This window comes from Crotalus tigris, unplaced genomic scaffold (genome assembly GCF_016545835.1).
Source record: "Crotalus tigris isolate CLP2741 ecotype Arizona unplaced genomic scaffold, ASM1654583v1 scf7180000019936.317499, whole genome shotgun sequence".
Classification (NCBI taxonomy): Eukaryota; Metazoa; Chordata; class Lepidosauria; order Squamata; family Viperidae; genus Crotalus; species Crotalus tigris.
In genome coordinates this window covers 128,087-147,904 of record NW_024097780.1, presented here as the reverse complement: position 1 = coordinate 147,904, position 19,818 = coordinate 128,087, and the positions used below count along the sequence as shown (strand labels likewise).

Genomic DNA, 19,818 nt, shown 5'->3' with positions numbered 1-19,818 from the left:
AAATCTCCCCGTTGCCTTTTAAAGGAACAACACTTTTTCTCTGTCTGGTGAGGGGTAGGCAACCTTGGCTCTTTTATGACTCGTGGACTTCAACTCCCAGAATTCCTGAGCCAGCATGGCTCAGCTTGGAAATCTCTCTCCCCTCAGCATGGCTGGCTCAGGAATTCTGGGAGTTGAAGTCCACGAGTCATAAAAGAGCTGAGGTTGCCTACCTCTGGCCTAGGCCTAGGCCGCTTTATACTGGTGGACTTCAACTCCCAGAATTCCTGAGCCAGCCTGGCTCAGCATAGAAACCTCTCCGTTTCCCCTCAGCATGGCTGGCTCAGGAATTCTGGGAGTTGAAGTCCACGAGTCATAAAAGAGCCAAGGTTGCTTACCCCTGGTCTGGTGCTATGGGATTGAAGGGAACTCCCGAGTACACAGAGTAAACTCCTTGCTTGAGAAAAAGTATATATATTCAAACTCATATAATGTCTGGTCTCTAGACTAGCAGACAGACTGCGGTATGGTGATGCTGGCTGGATGTTGGCAGCAAAGTGTTCCTCTTTTTTGTTGGTATAGAGCCCGAAATATTATACCTATACAGGTACTCCTCAACATATCACCACAATTGAACCCAAAATTTCTGTTGCTAAGTGACACATTTGTTGTGCCCTATTTTACAACCTTTCTTGCACGGTTGTTAAGTGAACCACTGCACTTGTTAAGTTAGCAACACGGTCGTTAAGCGAACTGGGCTTCCCCATGGACTTTGCTTGTCAAAGGATGATCACATGACCCCAGGACACTTCAACCATCATAAATATGAACCAGTTGTCAAGTATCTGAATTTTGATCACGTAACCATGGGGATACTGCAACAGTCATAAGTGTGAAAAATGGTCATGTTATTTTTTTTCAGTGCTACTGTAAGTTTGAAAAGTCACTAAATGAACTGTTGTAAGTCAAGAACTACCTTGACTTACCTATTCTACCTTATCTATTCTAAATATTGAAAAGGGGTGGGGCACCAAAACTAGGTTTGAGAATCTTCACTTCTGCTCCATTTGAGTTATATCACAGTTCATGAGTGGCCAGTTTGTTATTTTTTTGAAAAATAATAACTATGATTTCTCATTGGAAAAAAAAGCTACCTTAGTCTAAGACAAGCATTGAATGCAGAATCCCAGAAGCTGCAAGACAGGGATGGGGAATCATGGCTTTCTCATGAATTCTGGGAGTTGAAGTCCACAAGTCATAAAAGGGCCATGGTTCCCTACCCCTGAGGTAAGACAAGGGATTAGAGGCCTTCCTAAAATTGGCCAATAAAGGCTAGGTCCTTCTCTTTCCCAATTATTAACCATACAAAACTGCTGATGCCCTTAACATAAGAATTAGAAGATCAATTAAGGAAAAATTGGGAGGGCAGAAGCTGATTGTTGAGCTTCCAGTCATGTCAGTCCTGTCAGAACAGTCCAGTCCTGCTCTATACTCATTAACTATTTTTTATATAACTGAAACCTTTTTAAAATTCATATCCTTAATTTAATTGTCTCACCTTGCAACTTGCACCTTAAAACATGTCTAAACTTTAAGTCTGAAAATAAAGTAATAGATAATTTGTATTTTTCTGCATCCCTATACACTCAACTCTTTTGTTAGAAGTCATTCTTACTGACGGTTGTGATGCTTCTTGGTGTTAAAGTTCTTTAAACGTTGCAACATCTAGATATGTGTGTATTGACCTAGTAACCCTGTTAAAAGCCTGAATATAGAAATCTGGAGGTGCATTTCTATTGAGAATTTACAGCTAGGATGATCAGGGTGAGTTATACTTGCCAGACCCTGCAAGATTTAACAGAGTTAAAATATTTTAAAATTGTGCTAGTGCTGGTTAACCTCAGTGTGCCTCAGAAAGCTTTTCATTGTCTTTAGCGCCCTAAAAATCTACAGCAGAGATCAGACGTTTTTCTGTAGTTGGAGGGAAACTTCAAGATCAGCATCTCACCACGGCTGTTTGGTTAACTGAATAGAGATGTTTCATTATTTACTGTTGGACAACTTAGCACAGCCAAGCAGACTGTTCTTAAGAAATGATTGATTTAAAGGCTTTAGCTCACAGCTGCATTGGCAATAGTCGAGAATAATGGCACTCACAGAGACAACATTTGGCAGCTCTTTTGTTTATCTGTTTAAGAACTGAGTTTCCGCCTATTATATTCTTTAGATTCGGGCCAGAGACCAAACCAAGGAGGGTCTATTTTAGAAAATTAAAGTAATAATAACATTAATATAAAATATCTCAGCAGGATAGCTCTAGCTATTGTCTTCTCTCCCTTTTCTATATTTGGATGCTTTGATTTCATTTCTCTGCCAACATTTCTAGGAAGTTTTCCTTCCAACAAGCTGTTTTTCATAATTTCTGCAAATTAAAATCTTCCTCTGATGCCATGATGGAAGCCAAGTTACTGCTGCAGCTTCTATACTGCGGAACAAAATAATATAAGGAGATTAGAACTCCAGGATATTTTGTCAATATAGCGATTGGTTGAGGAGCATGAGAATATGTAGTTCCCACTCATCTGGGGAATGCCAAGATAGGGAAACTTGTTTTCTCTATGCCAAGATAGGACGCCAAGATAGGGAAACCAAGATGTTGGTGGAGTAGTTAGAATGCAGTATTGTAGGCTAATTCTGCCCACTGCCAGCAGTTCTATCCTCACAGCCTCAAGGTTGACTCAGCCTTCCAAGGTCAGTAAAATGGGGAGCCAGAAGTATTAATACCACTCTACAATGCCTTGGTAAGGCCACACTTGGAATACTGCATCAAGTTTTGGTCACCACGATGTAAAAAAGATGTTGAGACTCTAGAAAGAGTGCAGAGAAGAGCAACAAAGATGATTAGGGGACTGGAGGCTAAAACATATAAGGAACAGTTGCTAGAATTGGGTATGTCTAGTTTAACGAAGAGAAGGACAAGGGGGACATGATAGCAGTGTTCCAATATCTCAGGATGGCTGGATGGAGTCACTGAAGCAGTAGGTGTGAACTTAAATGGTCTCCAGAAGATGGTAGAGGACAGGAAGACCTGGAGGAACGTTGTCCATGGGGTCGCGATGGGTCGGACACGACTTCGCAATTAACAACAACAATATCTCAGGGGCTGCCACAAAGAAGAGAGAATCAAGCTATTTTCCAAAGCACCTGAAGGCAGGACAAGAAGCAACGGGTGGAAACTAATCAAGGAGAGAAGCAACCTAGAACTAAGGAGAAACTTCCTGACAGTGAGAACAATTAATCAGTGGAAACAGCAGAAACAGCAACACTCCAGAAGCAGTAAATGCTCCAACACTGGAAGTTTTTAAGAAGAGACTGGACAGCCATTTGTCCGAAATGGTGTAGGGTTTCCTGCCTGAGCAGGGGGTTGGACTAGATGACCTCCAAGGTCCCTTCCAACTTTACTATTATTGTTGTTGTTGTTGTTGGGGGTAATAGGCTGGCTCTATAAACTGCTTAGAGAGGACTGTAAAGCACTGTGAAGCAATATACATAAGTCTTAGTGCTATTGTTACAGAGCAAGGCTTGACGAGGCAGTAATGTCGAAGTAGCTCATGAATTTCCAAAAGGAAGGGCGGCAAAACAGAAAATTCACTAAGCTTTTGACGTGGGCTCATGTTCCATCTGGCTTTGATAAAATGCAGATTGTGCAGTAATCCAAGTCTTGGCATGTGGTGACAATAAATGAGACGTTTTCAGAAGAATGCGCTACAATTTATGAAGTAGCATAGATGCTGATCACAGGGAGACCAGGTTCAAGTATTTTAGGGGTTTTTTTTGACCCTCCTGCCCGTAATTGTGTCAGTTTAACTTAACTGGCAAAGTTGCTAGGGAAAAACTTTGCCAATTGTCTCAAGCTCCTGGAGGAAAGATAGAGAAGCAGTGTGTGATACAAATACAATCTGTAATCTAGAATTTAGAGCAGTGTTTCTCAACCTTGACAATTTTAAGGCATGTGGACTTCAACTCCCAGAATTCCACAGCCAGCAATGCTGGCTGTGGAATTCTGGGAGTTGAAGTCCACATGCCTTAAAATTGTCAAGGTTGAGAAACACTGGTTTAGAGCAGTGATTCTTAACCGGGGCGATTTCGTTTTTCAGGGGGGTGATGGAACAAAAAGGGGGCGATATGGAGGCCGCGGAGCAAGACGTTTTGGGGACACTTTGAGATTTTTTTCATACAGTGAATCGCTGCATATCTGTCGTACAAAAACATCTGATTGCTCGCTATTAGTGGATTGAATTGTGTTTTCAAATGTTCCTCCAGCTAGCTTCAGTACAGAAAGCCGTACATATGTGAATAGGCATTGCTTCATGCGCATTGCGCAGTAGCCTCTACCCTTTTTATATTTCTTTTTGTGTCTTAAATTTCACTTGTAATTCAGTCATTAAATGTTACTGTTTTTCTTTTCGGGCATTTCACTTCCTTGCAATTGAATTTTGTTTTCAGTGATCATTACATTTAAGTGTCTTGAATAAATAAGATAATAATGAAATACATGTATCATGAAGTTTGGGAATAAAGTGATGGGTGGGCACCAAATTTTTTCACACAGTTGAGATATGGGAAAAAGACTGGAAATAAATTATTTGCATCGATATGTCCTGATGACAATTTTAAAGAAAACAAAACAAGTGTTTGCATAAATTGAAGAATTATTTCCTATGTTGTGATTGAGAGGTTATGTTGGGGGAGGGGGGCGATGACAACTTCCTCATTGGCTCAAAGGGGCGATTTGTTCAAAAAAGTTAAGGACCACTGATTTAGAGCTTGTTGTCAGTTCTGTAGAATACAGGCTCAGGGGCCATCTGCCACTCAGCGATCCGCAGATGCTGAAAAATCCTACTTGTCTATTTACCACTGCAGGTTACTTATAAATTTCCAGACTTCTTTTCATATGTTGTTGCTTCATTCTTGCCTCCCTCCCAAGTGTTTACCTAAAACAGATTTGCACAACTGGCAAAGCAAATGCAGCTTGTCCCTCGTGCATGGTGGCCAGGCAGGTGTTTGTCGAGCCTTTTGTTTTTGCAATCTGGGCAGGCAACAGAAAGAAGAGACTTAACTGAACCCATGTGGATTACCACACACAGCTAGTAAACTGCCTTTTGCTTGATGGGTCACAAGAGCACAACACCCAACACCCCAGGAAAAAGAGGGAACATAACGTTGATCCTTTCATTCAGGACGTTACTATCAGTCTTTTTAAAAATATTTATTTGTCTCTCGCCCCGATAAACCTTGTTTTTTTAAAATGTCTGCTTTGTTGCTTTCCAATGTGGCTGGAACTGCAAATCTGCTACCTAAATGGTGTCTATGCCAGGGCTTTTCAACCTTTTCACCCATTGTACCATTTTTAGGATATGGCAATATCCGAGTACCACCGGTCGCATAGCAAGGTGTCAAAAACTTCTCCCCCCCAAAAAAGGAAAAAAGTGATGAAGTACTGGTAGTCCTTGACTTACAACTGTTTGCTTAGTGACTGTTCGAAGTTACAATGGCGCTGAAAAAAGTGCCGAGCAAGACACCTGCCTGCCCACCCGGTGGCACTCTTCCTCCTGTCCAAGGTTTTCATTGTTGTGAGCATTTCTGTTGAGGATTAGCAGCGGGGGAGGTGGGGGGGGTGTTTGGTTTTTATTCCCCCCGTCTGCTGGGTGGTTGCAGCAGGTTTTGGTCACTTCACATGACCCTGGGACACTGTGACCGTCATAAATATGAATCAGTTGCCAAGCATCTGAACGTAAATCACAAGACCCTGGAGGTGCTGCAACATTCCAGCTGATCGGCGCTTCTTCTGGGCTCAGCAGAAAGCACCAGGATCAGTGCTGAGCTCCAGCTGGAGCCTGGCGCTGATCCTGGCGCTTCCCCTGAGCCCTGACAGTCCCAAAGAAGCACCGATCAGCTGGAAAGCGGTACTGATCCTGGTGCTTCCACTGAGCCCTGACAGCCCTGCAGCTCCAGCCATCTCTTGCTCAGGCTTGTGCAGTGCTGCCACCAGTTCAGCTCATTCCCCTCCCCCGCTACCACTTTTCTAGGATGGTCGCGTACCACCTGCCAGGTGCCAATGTACCACAGGTGGTACCTGTACCACTGGTTGAAAAGCTTTGGTCTATGCAGACCCCTGGAAGGTTTCTTCATAATGTTAATATTTGTTCCAAAGGCCAGATTGTTTTTTCACAGCTCAGGCTATTTTGTATTTGACTTCCTACAATATACCTTCCCTTCCTTTTTTTTTTTATAAATTTTATTTATAATACAGTTAAAAACAAACAAACATTGGATTTAACGTGACATTCCAGTATATACATTCTTATCAGATTATTCCACTTTTTACAATCAATTCTTCATCTCTACATATACATCTAAGTTTTATATACAATACTTGTTCTAAAATAACATATATTTCTATCTTAACATTCATCTTTAATTCCGACCGTCCTCTTCAAATTTCTCCAGCGGTAAAATTTATCCCAGGCTTCATAATAAACTGATCCACTTTTGTCTTTTAATATCATTGTGAGCCTGTCCATTTCTGCACATGTTAATATTTTATGTATTAACTCTTCCTCTGTGGGAATTTCCTTGCTCTTCCATTTTTGCGCTAAAGCAAGCCTGGTTGCAGTCAGGATGTGTAGCAGCAGGTAGATTGTTCCCTTGTTGAATATACCTTCCCTTCCTTGATGCCTTTTTCTTCCTGTAACACACGGCCATATTCGTTCCCCCATTAAAGCTTCTGCACATTTCACCCAAGATGGCATAAAAAGAAATGTTTATTACCACAGTTGGGTCCTTGCATTTGATCTCTTTGAGAGAGATGGCTTCTTTGAAAGAAGTTATCAGTGGGAAGAACATTTTTTTTCTGATTGCTCATCCATCTTGATCCTTACAGATCTTATCTTTCCCATTGACATCACTTCAGTGAAGAGAGAACATGATTTTCTGGACAGAGATGCCATCGAAGCCTTGTGCAGGTATGTAAGAAAAGCCGCTTTAGGAATGAACCACCTGCAGGTAGTCCTTGCCTGGGTTTGGTTTTTGTTGTTGGTTTGTTTTTGTTTTTTTGCCTGATTTTTAAGTGAATTATGTGGTCATTAAGCTAATCTTCCCCCATTGACTTGTTAGAAGCCAGTTGGGAAGGTCACAAATGATGATCACATGACTCCAGGAAATGGAAATACATGCCCAAATTTTAATCATGTGGCCACAGGGAAACTGTGCCGGTCATAGGTGCGAGTATTTTTCAGCTCTGTCGTAACCTTGAATTGTCATTACATGAATGGACGTAAATCAGAACCACCTGTATTCAGAAAGGATTAATAATTTGGCATCAGCTGGCAGTACTATATTATTTACTCTAGACCAGTGGTTCTCAACCTGTGGGTCGGGACCCCATTTGGGGTCGAACGACCATTTCACGGGGGTCGCCAAACAACGCAGTCCGCCATTTTTTTCCCCTTAGCTGTGCTACTCCCTTTTATTCTATTGGCTTTTGAAAGCTTAATGCATAATGCTCTTGAATAAAGTCTAATTCTATTGGCTTTCAAAAGCCAATAGAAATTGTACAGGCTGTCTCTGCCCTGCTGAGCCTGCCAAAAGTCCCATTCTGCAAACGGTGCTGCACCAGTTGAGTAGTCCTCGACTTACGACCAGTTGAGTAGTCCTCGACTTACGACCAGTTGGGGGTCGCGGCATTAAAAAGGTTGAGAACCACTGCTCTAGATCAGGTGTAGCAGCTTTATTTTACAATCAGGTGTGCTGTTTATTCATTTGAAATACATAACAGCCACTCCTTCCCCTAGGCCAGGGATAGGCAACCTTGGCTCTTTTATGACTCATGGACTTCAACTCCCAGAATTCCTGAGCCAGCATGGCTCAGTTTGGAAACCTTTCCCTTTCCCCTCAGCATGGCTGGCTCAGGAATTCTGGGAGTTGAAGTCCATGGGTCATAAAAGAGCCAAGGTTGCCTACCCCTGCTCTAGATATTTTGGAAGCATAATGCTCATGATTGCTAACTTTATCTTCTGTGTATGTGTTTAATCTTAAAACCATCTAATTTGGTAGCTTTCGTCATGTTTTAAATTCCAGAGGTGCAAGGAAGGTTATCACAAGCTTTTGTGGAAAGGATAAAATTAAACCGTTTAAGTAGTTTTGTGCATTTTCATTTTGGTTAACTTAGATCTGGCAAATGCAAGTTGCTCTATAACAGTGGTTCTCAACCTTTTTAATGCCGCGACCCCCAACCGGTCGTAAGTCGAGGACTACTCAACTGGTCGTAAGTCGAGGACTACTCAACTGGTGCAGCACCGTTTGCAGAATGGGACTTTTGGCGGGCTCAGCAGGGCAGAGACAGCCTGGACAATTCCTATTGGCTTTTGAAAGCCAATAGAATTAGACTCTATTCAAGAGAGTCTATTCTATTGGCTTTCAAAAGCCAATAGAATAAAAGGGAGTAGCACAGCTAAGGAAAAGGGGGAAAAAATGGCGGACTGCGTTGTTTGGCGACCACCGTGAAATGGTCGTTCGACCCCAAATGGGGTCCCGACCCACAGGTTGAGAACCACTGCTCTATAATGTAATATAACACTGAACTGGCTCTACTACCATATCACATTTAATCTGCTGTGCAAGTAAAGCTATTTAAAATAGCATTACTTTTAACACATTGCTTAAATAAGCATTTGAGATAAATTAAGCTAATATTTTAATTTTGTGGATTGCACATTAGCCACTCCAAAGTACAATACATAAGTATATGTGTATATAATGTATTTCGGTTATTCTCTATGCACATTTTATTATATGCAATCATGTTTCTTCAACCATAAAGGCTTGGCATGTCAATTTTTTTTCCCCAAACACTTAAATCCAGACAAGTCGAAGTAAACAATTTTAAATAAGTGCAGATTTCTATATCTGGAAAGCCTTAATGATTTTTTAAAAATCAGTTATGTGATCTGAATTATGGAGAAATAAAAACGTATTTAACAAGAAAGGCTCTAAGTTATATGTAGCCTATATTTCATAATTAAACATGCATAGTAAGCCAGCCCCCTAAAAAGGTAGGTTGCTTTTTTGATTTAATGCTGAGATTCATGCCTCTGTAAGGAAAATAAAAATGTGAATATAACTCCCATCTTGACTCTGAGTAGCCCCATAAGTATTCTGATAATGCCTATGATATCTGTCCATCTACCAAGATGGGGTTCAGGTCAAATATGGCATTTTAAAAAATCAGTCTTTCAAGCATTCTACTCTCTTTAGATGTTAATGCAGCCCATTGAGGGTGGGCCAGAACCAGTAATTTGACCAACATTCACTTTTCCTTCTAGATCAGTGTTTCTCAACCTTGACAATTTTAAGGCATGTGGACTTCAACTCCCAGAATTCCACAGCCAGCAATGCTGGCTGTGGAATTCTGGGAGTTGAAGTCCACATGCCTTAAAATTGTCAAGTTTGAGAAACACTGTTCTAGATCACTACAGTGAATGCCTTATGAAATGGGCTGTTGATCTAACTCTCACAGGCCATTGGATATCATGTAAAAAAAAATTCAGAATTTAAATTACTAACCCTGAAAGTGGTATTCTTGATGGTGACAATTTAAGGAGATCAGGCAGGTATCCTTCAGGTTGATTACCCATATTCTCAATTTTATTTCAGTGTGCTTGTTTTGAAAACTTAAAACACTTTCCCCAAAGATTGTCTTCATACCTAAATATTAAGTTAATCACTGTTTCCGCCTCCCCCCTCCCCCCATCTTTTTGTGTGTTCTCCAATAATCCTGCTGGAGAATTTGCTGCATATGTTAGGTACTCATAAAAGCTTTGATCTTCAATCTTGATCAGATTTGTCAGTTTCAAAGACTATTTATATGCTGTGATAAGAAAGAACTTTCAGTTTCCACTTAACAAGTAGCTAAGTGGGTGATGGAAACCATTGCTCTTCCATATGCCTTGGCAAAGCAGCTGTTGCTGAATTTCTGTGAGCACATTCCACGAGGACAATGTCAACATCCGTGGCTGTGCTCTACAGATTTTCAGTTCAGACTGATGACATTTCTTAAGCACAATTCTGTGGACTTTAAAGCCAGAACAGTTGCTTCTTTGGATGGCCTGATTTGGCTTTGTTGGCATAAATGGGCGTTCATCCTTCAACCGTTAGGTGAGATTGCTTCTTATCCATATATGCACTAGAGACCATGATGGTGAACAGGCAGCTAACCCGTAATTATGGTTCTTCAAGTGATTATATACGAACTGACTAAATCCATTCACATTTCTTCTGTAAGGGCCTATCCTGGTAAGTACATTGAATTCTATATTTTACTCCATTGGTTGATGGAAGCTAAAGAAAAGTGAGTAGAATGCCTCAAAAGGCACTCAGTGTGTTGTCCTTCAAATCTGCCTCAAATATGGCAAGTTCCTGCTTAAGGCTTTCAGCAAGCATGATATCAGTAAGCGTGAATGCAGAATTGAAGGACCACTTTTACACTGTTACAGGTAAGCAGCCTGTGCATTCCTGCACTAAACATTTACTGTTCTGTATAAAACTGTTGCTTCTTGCACTGATTCAGGTTACCTTTTGCAGCAGAAATTTTAATACAAAGTGAAGGGAACAAAGTTGAACCCCATTATTTACATGACAGGTGCTCTGCAACAGCACCCCTGGCAGTTATCTTCTTTGTACTAAAGAAAAGGATAGAAATTGATTGTGCAGTGCGGTGTTATCAGAAAGGAACATGGTTTAAATTCTAAGTTGCGAACGTGTTTTAGGCTACTAACTTCATAAAGTGTGTGTGCTTCGGGTTCTCTAGATAGCAACTGAGAGTATGGTTTTTAAAGGTATATAACAATTGCACGTACCATAGTACTGTAGGTATAACTGTACTAGTTGTAATGAAAATCCATTGTAATTCTGTCTTCTCCTCATGTGGTGGTATTAGAAATATATAGTCATTTTTTGATTCTGCCTGCTTATACTTACTGGCTGGAGAGAGTTAACAGTTTGCATCCTGATTTTTTTTAAAGTGGGACACTACATATTCCTTTTCTTAACACCCCTTCTGTGCAGCCACCAGTTTTTTTCCAATCATTAGTACAAACAGTGACCCAATTTCTTATTATTTAGAGCAGTGGTTCTCAACCTGTGGGTCGGGACCCCATTTGGGGTCGAACGACCATTTCACGGGGGTCGCCAAACAGCGCAGTCCGTCATTTTTTCCCCCTTTTCCTTAGCTGTGCTACTCCCTTTTATTCTATTGGCTTTTGAAAGCCAATAGAACAGACTCTCTTGAATAGAGTCTAATTCTATTGGCTTTCAAAAGCCAATAGGAATTGTCCAGGCTGTCTCTGCCCTGCTGAGCCCGCCAAAAGTCCCATTCTGCAAACGGTGCTGCACCAGTTGAGTAGTCCTCAACTTACGACCGGTTGAGTAATCCTCGACTTATGACCGGTTGGGGGTGACAGCATTAAAAAGGTTGAGAACCACTGATTTAGAGGCAGGAAATACATTGAAACTGTACAATATGCCTTAATTTACAACCATACATTTAACAACCATTCAAAGTTAACAGTGGTGCTAAAAATGTGACAAGTGGCAGAGCTTCAACTTATGACCGTCACAGCATCCCCATGGCCACATCATCAAAATTTCTTGGCAACCAGTTTATGTTTACACCGTTACAGCATCCCAGGGTCACATGACTGCCATTTATGACTTTTCCAGGGGACTTCTGACAAGCAAACTCAACAGAGGAAGACAGATTCATTTACCAACTGTGGTGATTACTTAATGACCACAGCAAAAAAAAGGTCATAAAATCAGACATGATTCATTTAACGACCACATGGCTTAGCAATGGAAGTTCCCCTTCCAATTGTGGTTGTAAGTCGAGAGCTATCTATGTGGCAAAGTCCTATAGAAATTTAAAAATTAGGATATCATTCCCACAATAAAAATATTGTTTAACTTTCCCAGTTTGCTGTGCATAAAAAATTATTTTGCAGTTGAGCAAGCTGTGATAGAATCAAAAACAATCTGCCTTATTAGTATGGTTTAAAAATCTATTGTGAATTCTTCTTAGTTCTTTAGACCAGCAGTCTCCAACATTATGGCACCAGGGATCAGTTTCATGGAAGACAATTTTTCCATGGACCGGGGGAGGGGAATGTTGTCACATGCAGCTTAGATCCCCTGCGTGCACAGATGAAGCTTTGCTCACTTATACAGCCCAGTTCCAAAGACACCATAAACTAGTGCTGGACCAGGGGTGGAGGACATTGCTTTAGACTGTCTTCATCCTGAAATAACAACTGTCTAAGTTACAAGCAACTAAACTTGGCTTAGGAATAATTATACGTCTATTTTTGCAATGCTACACAATTATTAAGGCTCAAGAACAAAGAGACCTAATACTATAAATTGATAAGAATTTGAAGGAAGATTAAGAGCTAATTGCGAACAGAGCCCTCAAATATCTAGGTAGTGTCAAATTGCCTTCTCTCATAGTATCTTTTTGTACGAAAGCAAACTTTTTTATCTGATGGATTTTTCATATAAAAAAAATCTGTTATGAAACTGAGATGAATTTCTATAAATAAAATAAACCTTGATAAATCACAGTTCTAAAGTAAGTAGTATCTCTCCTGTAGCACTGGTTATATAATTAGACTTGTAGACACATGGATTCTTTTTTATAGATAGATAGATAGATAGATAGATAGATAGATAGATAGATAGATAGATAGATAGATAGATAGATAGATAGATAGATTTTATTAGTTTTTATAGGGGTAGGGATAAGGTGGGGTCGGGATTAGAGTTGGGATTTGGGTTAGGGTTAGGATTAGGGTTGGGGTTTTTCCAAATAACATTTTCAATATTTAGCAAACAGCACAATGTCTGGGTGCATGCATTTAACTAACAATAATAGATATAGTTAATTATCATAAACAATATGTTCATTCATCACTCAATAGCCTTCTTCTTGCTAATATATTTTCAAAATTACGTATCACGTTCCTTTCTCTCTGACTTGTTTTTCTAGCCATTGATAGAAATTATCCCATGTTCTAAAGTACACTGAGTCTTCTTTCTCTTTAATCTTTAAAGTCAATCTATCCGTTTCTGCACACTCTAGAATTTTCTTAATTAGTACTTCTTCAGTTGGTAAATTTTCATTTTTCTTATTCTTATTGAATTTTTAAAAATATGTAATTTCAGGTGATCATTAAATGTAAGTAAGCTATAAACTCATGAACTTTCCTTTGTGATAGGTTAAAAAAAAAGCCTTTTTCTTTTCTTCTTAACTTAATGCATATTTTCTTCTCTGTCTTCCTGTTAAATGTTGTTTATGGCATGCATTTTATTTTTATAGACAGTTTGGTGGAAATTGTCTTTAGAGTATCTCCACTTTTCTGCTTCAGCTGGCTCAGCTGCACAACAGTCTTGTTTTTAAAAAGAGTTTCTTCTAAAACAGATTATCCTTTGGAATCAAATGCTTCCTTATCAGCCTGACCGGAAGTTTGTTTCTCCAACAGATCAAAGAGTTTGGACTGGTTGAATGCAACAGGCTGGAATTAGATAAACTTGAATAGAGACCCTAATATTCTAAAATGTCTGCCTGTTTATTGTTTTAAAGCAATGTGGAAATCCAGATTTACCAGAGATCATTTGTATAGAAAGGATGGAAGAGCAGTTTTAATTATCTGAGGTTCATTAACAATACTCACAATATTGAAATAAAATGTCACTTTCCTTTTTATATTTGGAAGCATATCGCTTACTTTTTTTATTCTTTCCTTTACTGGAAATTGAAATAATTGTAAACTATTCAGAAGTTAGTAAGGGAGCAAGGCAGAAAGTCCTTCTGGCCTCATGATTTTCCTTGATTCACCCATTCAGTCCTTATAACTTTGAGGAAAAAAATGAAATAGGAAATTCTCGGCTGGTCCATTTGTAGGATTTAAGCTCTGATTTCAGACCAGTGTAAGATCTCCTGCTTCATTTATACAGATAGTCCTCGAATTACAACCACAACTGAGCCCAAAATTTATGTTGCTAAGTGAGACGTTTGTTAAGTGAATTTTGCTCCATTCTACGACCTTTCTTGCCACAGTTGTTAAGTGAATTATTGCAGTTGTTGAGTGAATAGCACATTTGTTAAGTGAATCTGGGTTTCCCCGTTGTCTTTCTTCTCAGAAGTTTGTAAAAACTGATCCCATGATCCCAGGACACGGCAGCCCTCATAACTCTGAGTCAGTTGCCAAGCATCCAAATTTTGATCACGTGACCATGGGGATGCTGCAACAGTCATAAGTGACAAAAACGGTCATAAGTCACTTTTTTCAGTGCCATTGTAACTTTGAACAGTCACTAAACAAAGTCGAGGACTACCTGTATTATCCTTGTATTAGAGCTTTATATATTTGCTGCAGGGAGTTTATAATATCTTTATTAATGTTATTAAGACCCAATGTATGGCTGTGAAAGCTGGCCATAAGAAAGGCTAAGCGCAAAATAATTGAGGCCTTTGAACTATGGTGCTGGAGAAGACTCCTGTGAGTCCCCTGGACTGCAAGGCGATCAACTGGTCAGTCCTAGAGGAGATCAACCCTGGCTGCTCTTTAGAAGGCCAGATCCTGAAGTTGAAACTCATGTACTTTGGCCACCTAATGAGAAGGAAGGACTCACTGGAGAAGGGCCTGATGCTGGGAAAGATCGAGGGCAATAGAAGAAGGGGATGACAGAGAATGAGGTGGCTGGATGGAGTCACTGAAGCAGTAGGTGCGAACTTAAATGGACTCCAGAAGATGGTAGAAGACAGGAAGGCCTGGAGGAATGTTGTCCATGGGGTCGCAATAGGTCGGACACGACTTCGCAACAACAACAACAAGACCCAATTCTTACCTGACAGCTGCTATTTGAAGTAAGAATGTGAAAATGACACAGGAGGCTATTGGATTGGATTGTACAACACAGGTGTACAAAGGCCATGTGTAGCCAGGGCACCTTCCAAGCAGCTTTTGCTATTGACGAAAAGGTGGCAGCGGAAGACTATTAAATTCATATAGTATTGGCTATATTTAATTACTCTACTTTTCTTTTAATTGCAACTAAATGAAATCCATAATTTGATGTGAAGGCTCTGCCTTTTTCTTATTTGCTTGCTTTTTTTTTTTTATAGAGCTCCTGGTGTACAGTATATACAGAACCTTTTTAGCAGCTCAAATGAAGCCTTCAGGTTATAATGTGAACTTCAGACAAAGAATAGCAGTGCAGATAGTCCTTGTTTAACGACAGTAATTGGGACCAGAATTTCCATTGCTAAACAATGCTCTTGTAAAGCACAACATCATGTGACCCCATTGCTTAGTGTCGACAATCTCCCCAATTCCTGTTCTTGTCTTTAAGCAAATACCTCACTTTACCGCAACTTGCAATTTCCTGCTGGCTTTCCACAAAGTCACTGGAAAAGCTAACAGGGATTCGCAAGTCTGCTTGGGCAGCTTACAAGCAGGCAGGTGGCAGGAGAGTGCTATGGAGTGAATGGGGGAGGGAAGTATTGCGGCAAGTGCATGTGGGATGGTGCAAATATTGTGGGCTGAAGAGAGGGTGCTGCTGCAAAGCACAAGTGCAAAGTGCGTAGTAGAGCTCCTTGGGACCAAAAGTGACAGCAGCGATTTTGATTTATTGAAAAAAAGCAATCTGATAAGAATAATTTAGATTGGCCTTTTTCTCCAAATAACAGGTGAATCACAGATTGGGTTCAGACAAAACAATTAGATGTGGTTAATAATAAATAAAAGCAAAAGCTTTTGAATTTTTTTCTCGTCACTGCAAAATAGTTTAGCACAAAGTTCTAAATAGGCCAGGGACTTTACACACCATCAAAGATGCCATTATTCCAAGTCATAAATACCTTCAAAAGGTCACCGAATGAGTGGTTGTTAATTGATGACTGTTTGTAGTGGCAACAATAACAATATAAAATAATAGTATTTTTCAAGATAGAAGGTGAGTCAAATGAAAAATGTAATATAATACTTGAAATAATGACATCTTTGATGGTGTGTCAAGTTCCTGGCCTATTTAGGACTTTTGCAAGGCTATTTTGCAGTGGCGAGAAAAAAATCCAAAAGCTTTTGCTTTTATTTATTATTAACCACAGCTATTCATTCTGTCTGAACCCAATCTGTGATTCATCTAAATGTTGTTTAGAGAAAAAGGCCAATCTAAACTATTTTTATCAGATTGCTTTTTTCCCTAATAAATCAAAATTAAGATTAACCATGTTTTGTTTAATAGTTGCTCTAGGAAATAATATCGTTCACATACACGTGGAATGTGTATGTGTGTGTGTGTCCTACCTTTTAAGTTAAGATCTCCAGAAATATATATATATATATTTAAATAAACAACTCCAGTATTTTTTTTAAAATCCAGCGTCCTATCTCAAGAGAGTTAACATGCAGAGATAACACAGAGATAGAAACATACAGCTGCATACATGCTGTAAATTGATATGAGAAAAATGACCAATCTTCGGGAAGGTGGGATGGATTTGTTTTCTTTTCTTTTGAGAAATTAGCAGAAGAATCCTGGGGCTATAGTGAAAACAATTATATTAGACGATGTAATACACATATAAAAAGCAATATGGATGCCTGATGTCTAGAAAATGAGTTTTCCTCTTTGAGTTTTGTTATAGTAGTAGTAGTAGTAGTAGTAGTAGTAGTAGTAGTAGTAGTAGTAAAGTTGGAAGGGACCTTGGAGGTCATCTAGTTCAATCCCCTGCTCAGGCAGGAAACCCTATACCATTTCAGACAAATGGCTGTCCAGTCTCTTCTTAAAAACATTCTAGTGTTGGAGTACTCACCAGCTTCTGGAGGCAGGTTGTTCCACTGGTTAATTGTTCTGACTCTCAGGAAGTTTCTCCTTAGTTCTAAGTTGCTTCTCTCCTTGATCAGTTTCTATCCATTGCTTCTTGTCCTGTTTCAGGCGCTTTGGAGAATAGCTTCACCCCCTATTCTTTGTGGCAGCACCTAAGATATTGTCCGTCTCTTCATTAAACTAGACAGCCAATTCCATCAATCTTTCCTTATATGTTTTAGCCTCCAGTCCCCTAATCATCTTTGTTACTCTTCTCTGTACTCTTTCTAGAGTCTCAACATCTTTTTTACATCGTGGTGACCAAAACTGGATGCAGTATTCTAAGTGTGGCCTTACCAACACATTGTAAAGTGGTATTAATACTGCATGTGATCTTGATTCTATCCCTCTGTTAATGCAGCCTAGCACTGTGTTGGCTTTTTTGGCAGCTGCAGCACACTGCTGGCTCATATTTAAGTGATTGTCCACTAGGACTCCGAGATCCCTCTCACAGTTACTACTGTTGAGCAAGGTACCGCCTATATTATACCTGTACATTTAGTTTTTCTTGCCTAAATATAGAACTTTACTTTTTTCACCATTGAAAATAGGACAGACAATGAAAGCCAGCTTGTGACCTGTGTCATACTCATGAGGCATGATTGCAAGTATTTCCTTACTGTGTGATGTGACCAGAAAAGAAAAAAAATCATGTCTTTGCCTTGCCAGCAAGTCATTATATGTAAACAAAAAATGATGATGATAAGTTATAATTTTGGTATTTTGAGAGTTCAGTTAACAAAGGAACCTTTAGTTACTCTTTAGTTGTTAGAAAATATTTTATTTTCTTGATGATTCAGTGTATAATCCAGCACATGGTTCATGTCAAATACACAACCAAATATGGAATTGTATGTTACGGTGAGCTACTCAACTACTACTTCTTCCAGCATCTAGTATTCCTCTAGCTTTCTTTCTTCTGAAGGGAAGAAAAAGAGGGTTCCTAAAAGTAAAGCAGTGCAGATCAATTGTATCTGTCCCTGTAAAATAAATTGTGTAGTCTTCTCCATGTGATGGCGTGCTGACCTAGAATAGCTCAATGGAAAAAAAAATCCTTAGGAGACTGAATTTCTGTTGGTTAAATAGCAATAGCAATTCCTGATGGGCCTTGAAATTCAGTGTCATTCTATTTCATTTCCACTTAATATTATACAAAAGCGGGTTGCTTATTGGGAAGTGATTTACTATCATCATGAATATCAAGTGCAACATTCCTGAAGTTTTCTGTCCCTAAAAAGTACTGGTAGTTTTCCACAATGGAGACAAGAACCTTGTGTTGTTTGCATTGCAACTATTCCAATGTAATGACTTCTGGTTGAACAAGTTCTCCTTTATGGTTTTGATTCACAAGGAGCTGATGTAGTAAAGGTGCTTCTCTTTTTGCCTCTCTGTCTCACCCATTCTACAAAGTCTGATATCCAGCTGGTGTAGCATGGAGTTAATTAAACAGAAATGTTATTTTTTTTTTTTTTAGGTTCTTCTCTCCCTAGTTTCTGTGTAAATAAGCTTAGCGAGAGCTTTTGCAATAATCCCTTTAGTCGGAAGAGCAGATAGCACAGAATGAAATATTTATGTTAATCTTGTTTATTTTTTTTTATTTTTTTTTTTTGTATTTCTTCTGTAGGCGTTTAAATACTTTAAACAAGTGTGCAATGATGAAACTAGAAATCAGCCCACATAGGAAACGGGTAAGTATCTTTGACAAAACTATTGCAACATTTGTAAATTATTGATGGGAATGACCCTGAAAATGCTTTTGTAAGCCACATCTATATGTATAGACATAGAAGCACACTCAATCTCCTTTGGCATCTTACAGTGAAATCCTAAAACCACCTGCAAGAGATAGCACCACTTGGACAATTCCTTCAAGTCTTTATTAGTTTGTTTGTATTGTTCATTATTTTAATATAAAGTTAAAGTTCACATGCCAAAACCGACCTCTTTGGTCAGGTTTTTATTTTAAAAATATTAATATGGGTTTGAATAAGCTTGTTTTTTTTCAAGGCGACACAAAAGTATTCTAGCTTTCATGGCCATGAAAATAAGAAACAACCAGGATCGTTAAGGCACTATTTGGTCCCAAAACCTGTCTGAAGTTTTGTTATTCATTTCAATATCAGAAGGGCTACAGAAATTGGCAATAGGTAGATTAATAGCGTTTTCTTTTAGAAGCAGTTATGGTGATGCCTACTTTTGTTCTATTTTGCATATTTTCATCAATTGTTAAAAGTACATCAGCAAAGTTTTCTTCTGCCCAAATAAAGATAATGGTTAAAATTGAATAATCTAGAATGTGTCTGACTCATTGGTTCTCATTAGTGTGCCTGATACAATCCATTACGAGAAGGTCTCTTTTCTGCTAGTAAGTTATTCAGTTTTTCTGCATGATATAACTGGACAGCGTATGAGATAGTCTGACCTTCAGGTTTTTTATACTAGAATGTCAACTGGTATTTATAAATCCTGTTGTAAAATATTGTCGTTGTATTCTAAATTGGTAGTACCCTCTGCCAAGAACTACTATTAATGCTTGCTTTCTGCTACTTCACTCTGCCTTTCAGTTATCACACGTGGGGTAGCCTCCAAAATGTCCTTTGCACTGCCCTAGATATTTCAAAAATATTACTGTTTCTTGATAGATAAGACCTGAAAATTTCCTTTCTACACAGTAGGACAGAAACTGGATGAAATAAAAGTGTAGATTTTAAGGTATCCGCTGCGTTAAGGTATCTAGGTCCCAAACCAGAAATAAACAAATATATATAAAAAAAATCAAACAAACAGGCAAGATACATTCCAATGGCCTTATTTGAGTCAATACTTATCAGAAGCATTTAGTTCCAGTTGCTGAAT

At 39.1% G+C, this 19,818-nt stretch overlaps 1 protein-coding gene across 4 annotated transcripts in view; it reads left to right on the top strand.

Moving 5' to 3' along the window:
* The window catches only part of DLC1 (DLC1 Rho GTPase activating protein), a 187,478-nt gene that overhangs the window by 146,159 nt on the left and 21,501 nt on the right, over positions 1–19,818 (top strand). For 3 of the 4 annotated variants that reach the window (XM_039364977.1, XM_039364973.1, XM_039364975.1), the window contains exons 3-4: positions 6,923–7,004; positions 18,587–18,650. In XM_039364977.1, coding sequence (XP_039220911.1) covers positions 18,615–18,650 — 36 coding nt within the window. In that variant the 5' untranslated portion in view covers positions 6,923–7,004; positions 18,587–18,614. Of the gene's footprint in view, positions 1–6,922; positions 7,005–9,573; positions 10,333–18,586; positions 18,651–19,818 lie in introns of those variants that run through there. The other variant, XM_039364976.1, reaches the window with a different exon arrangement.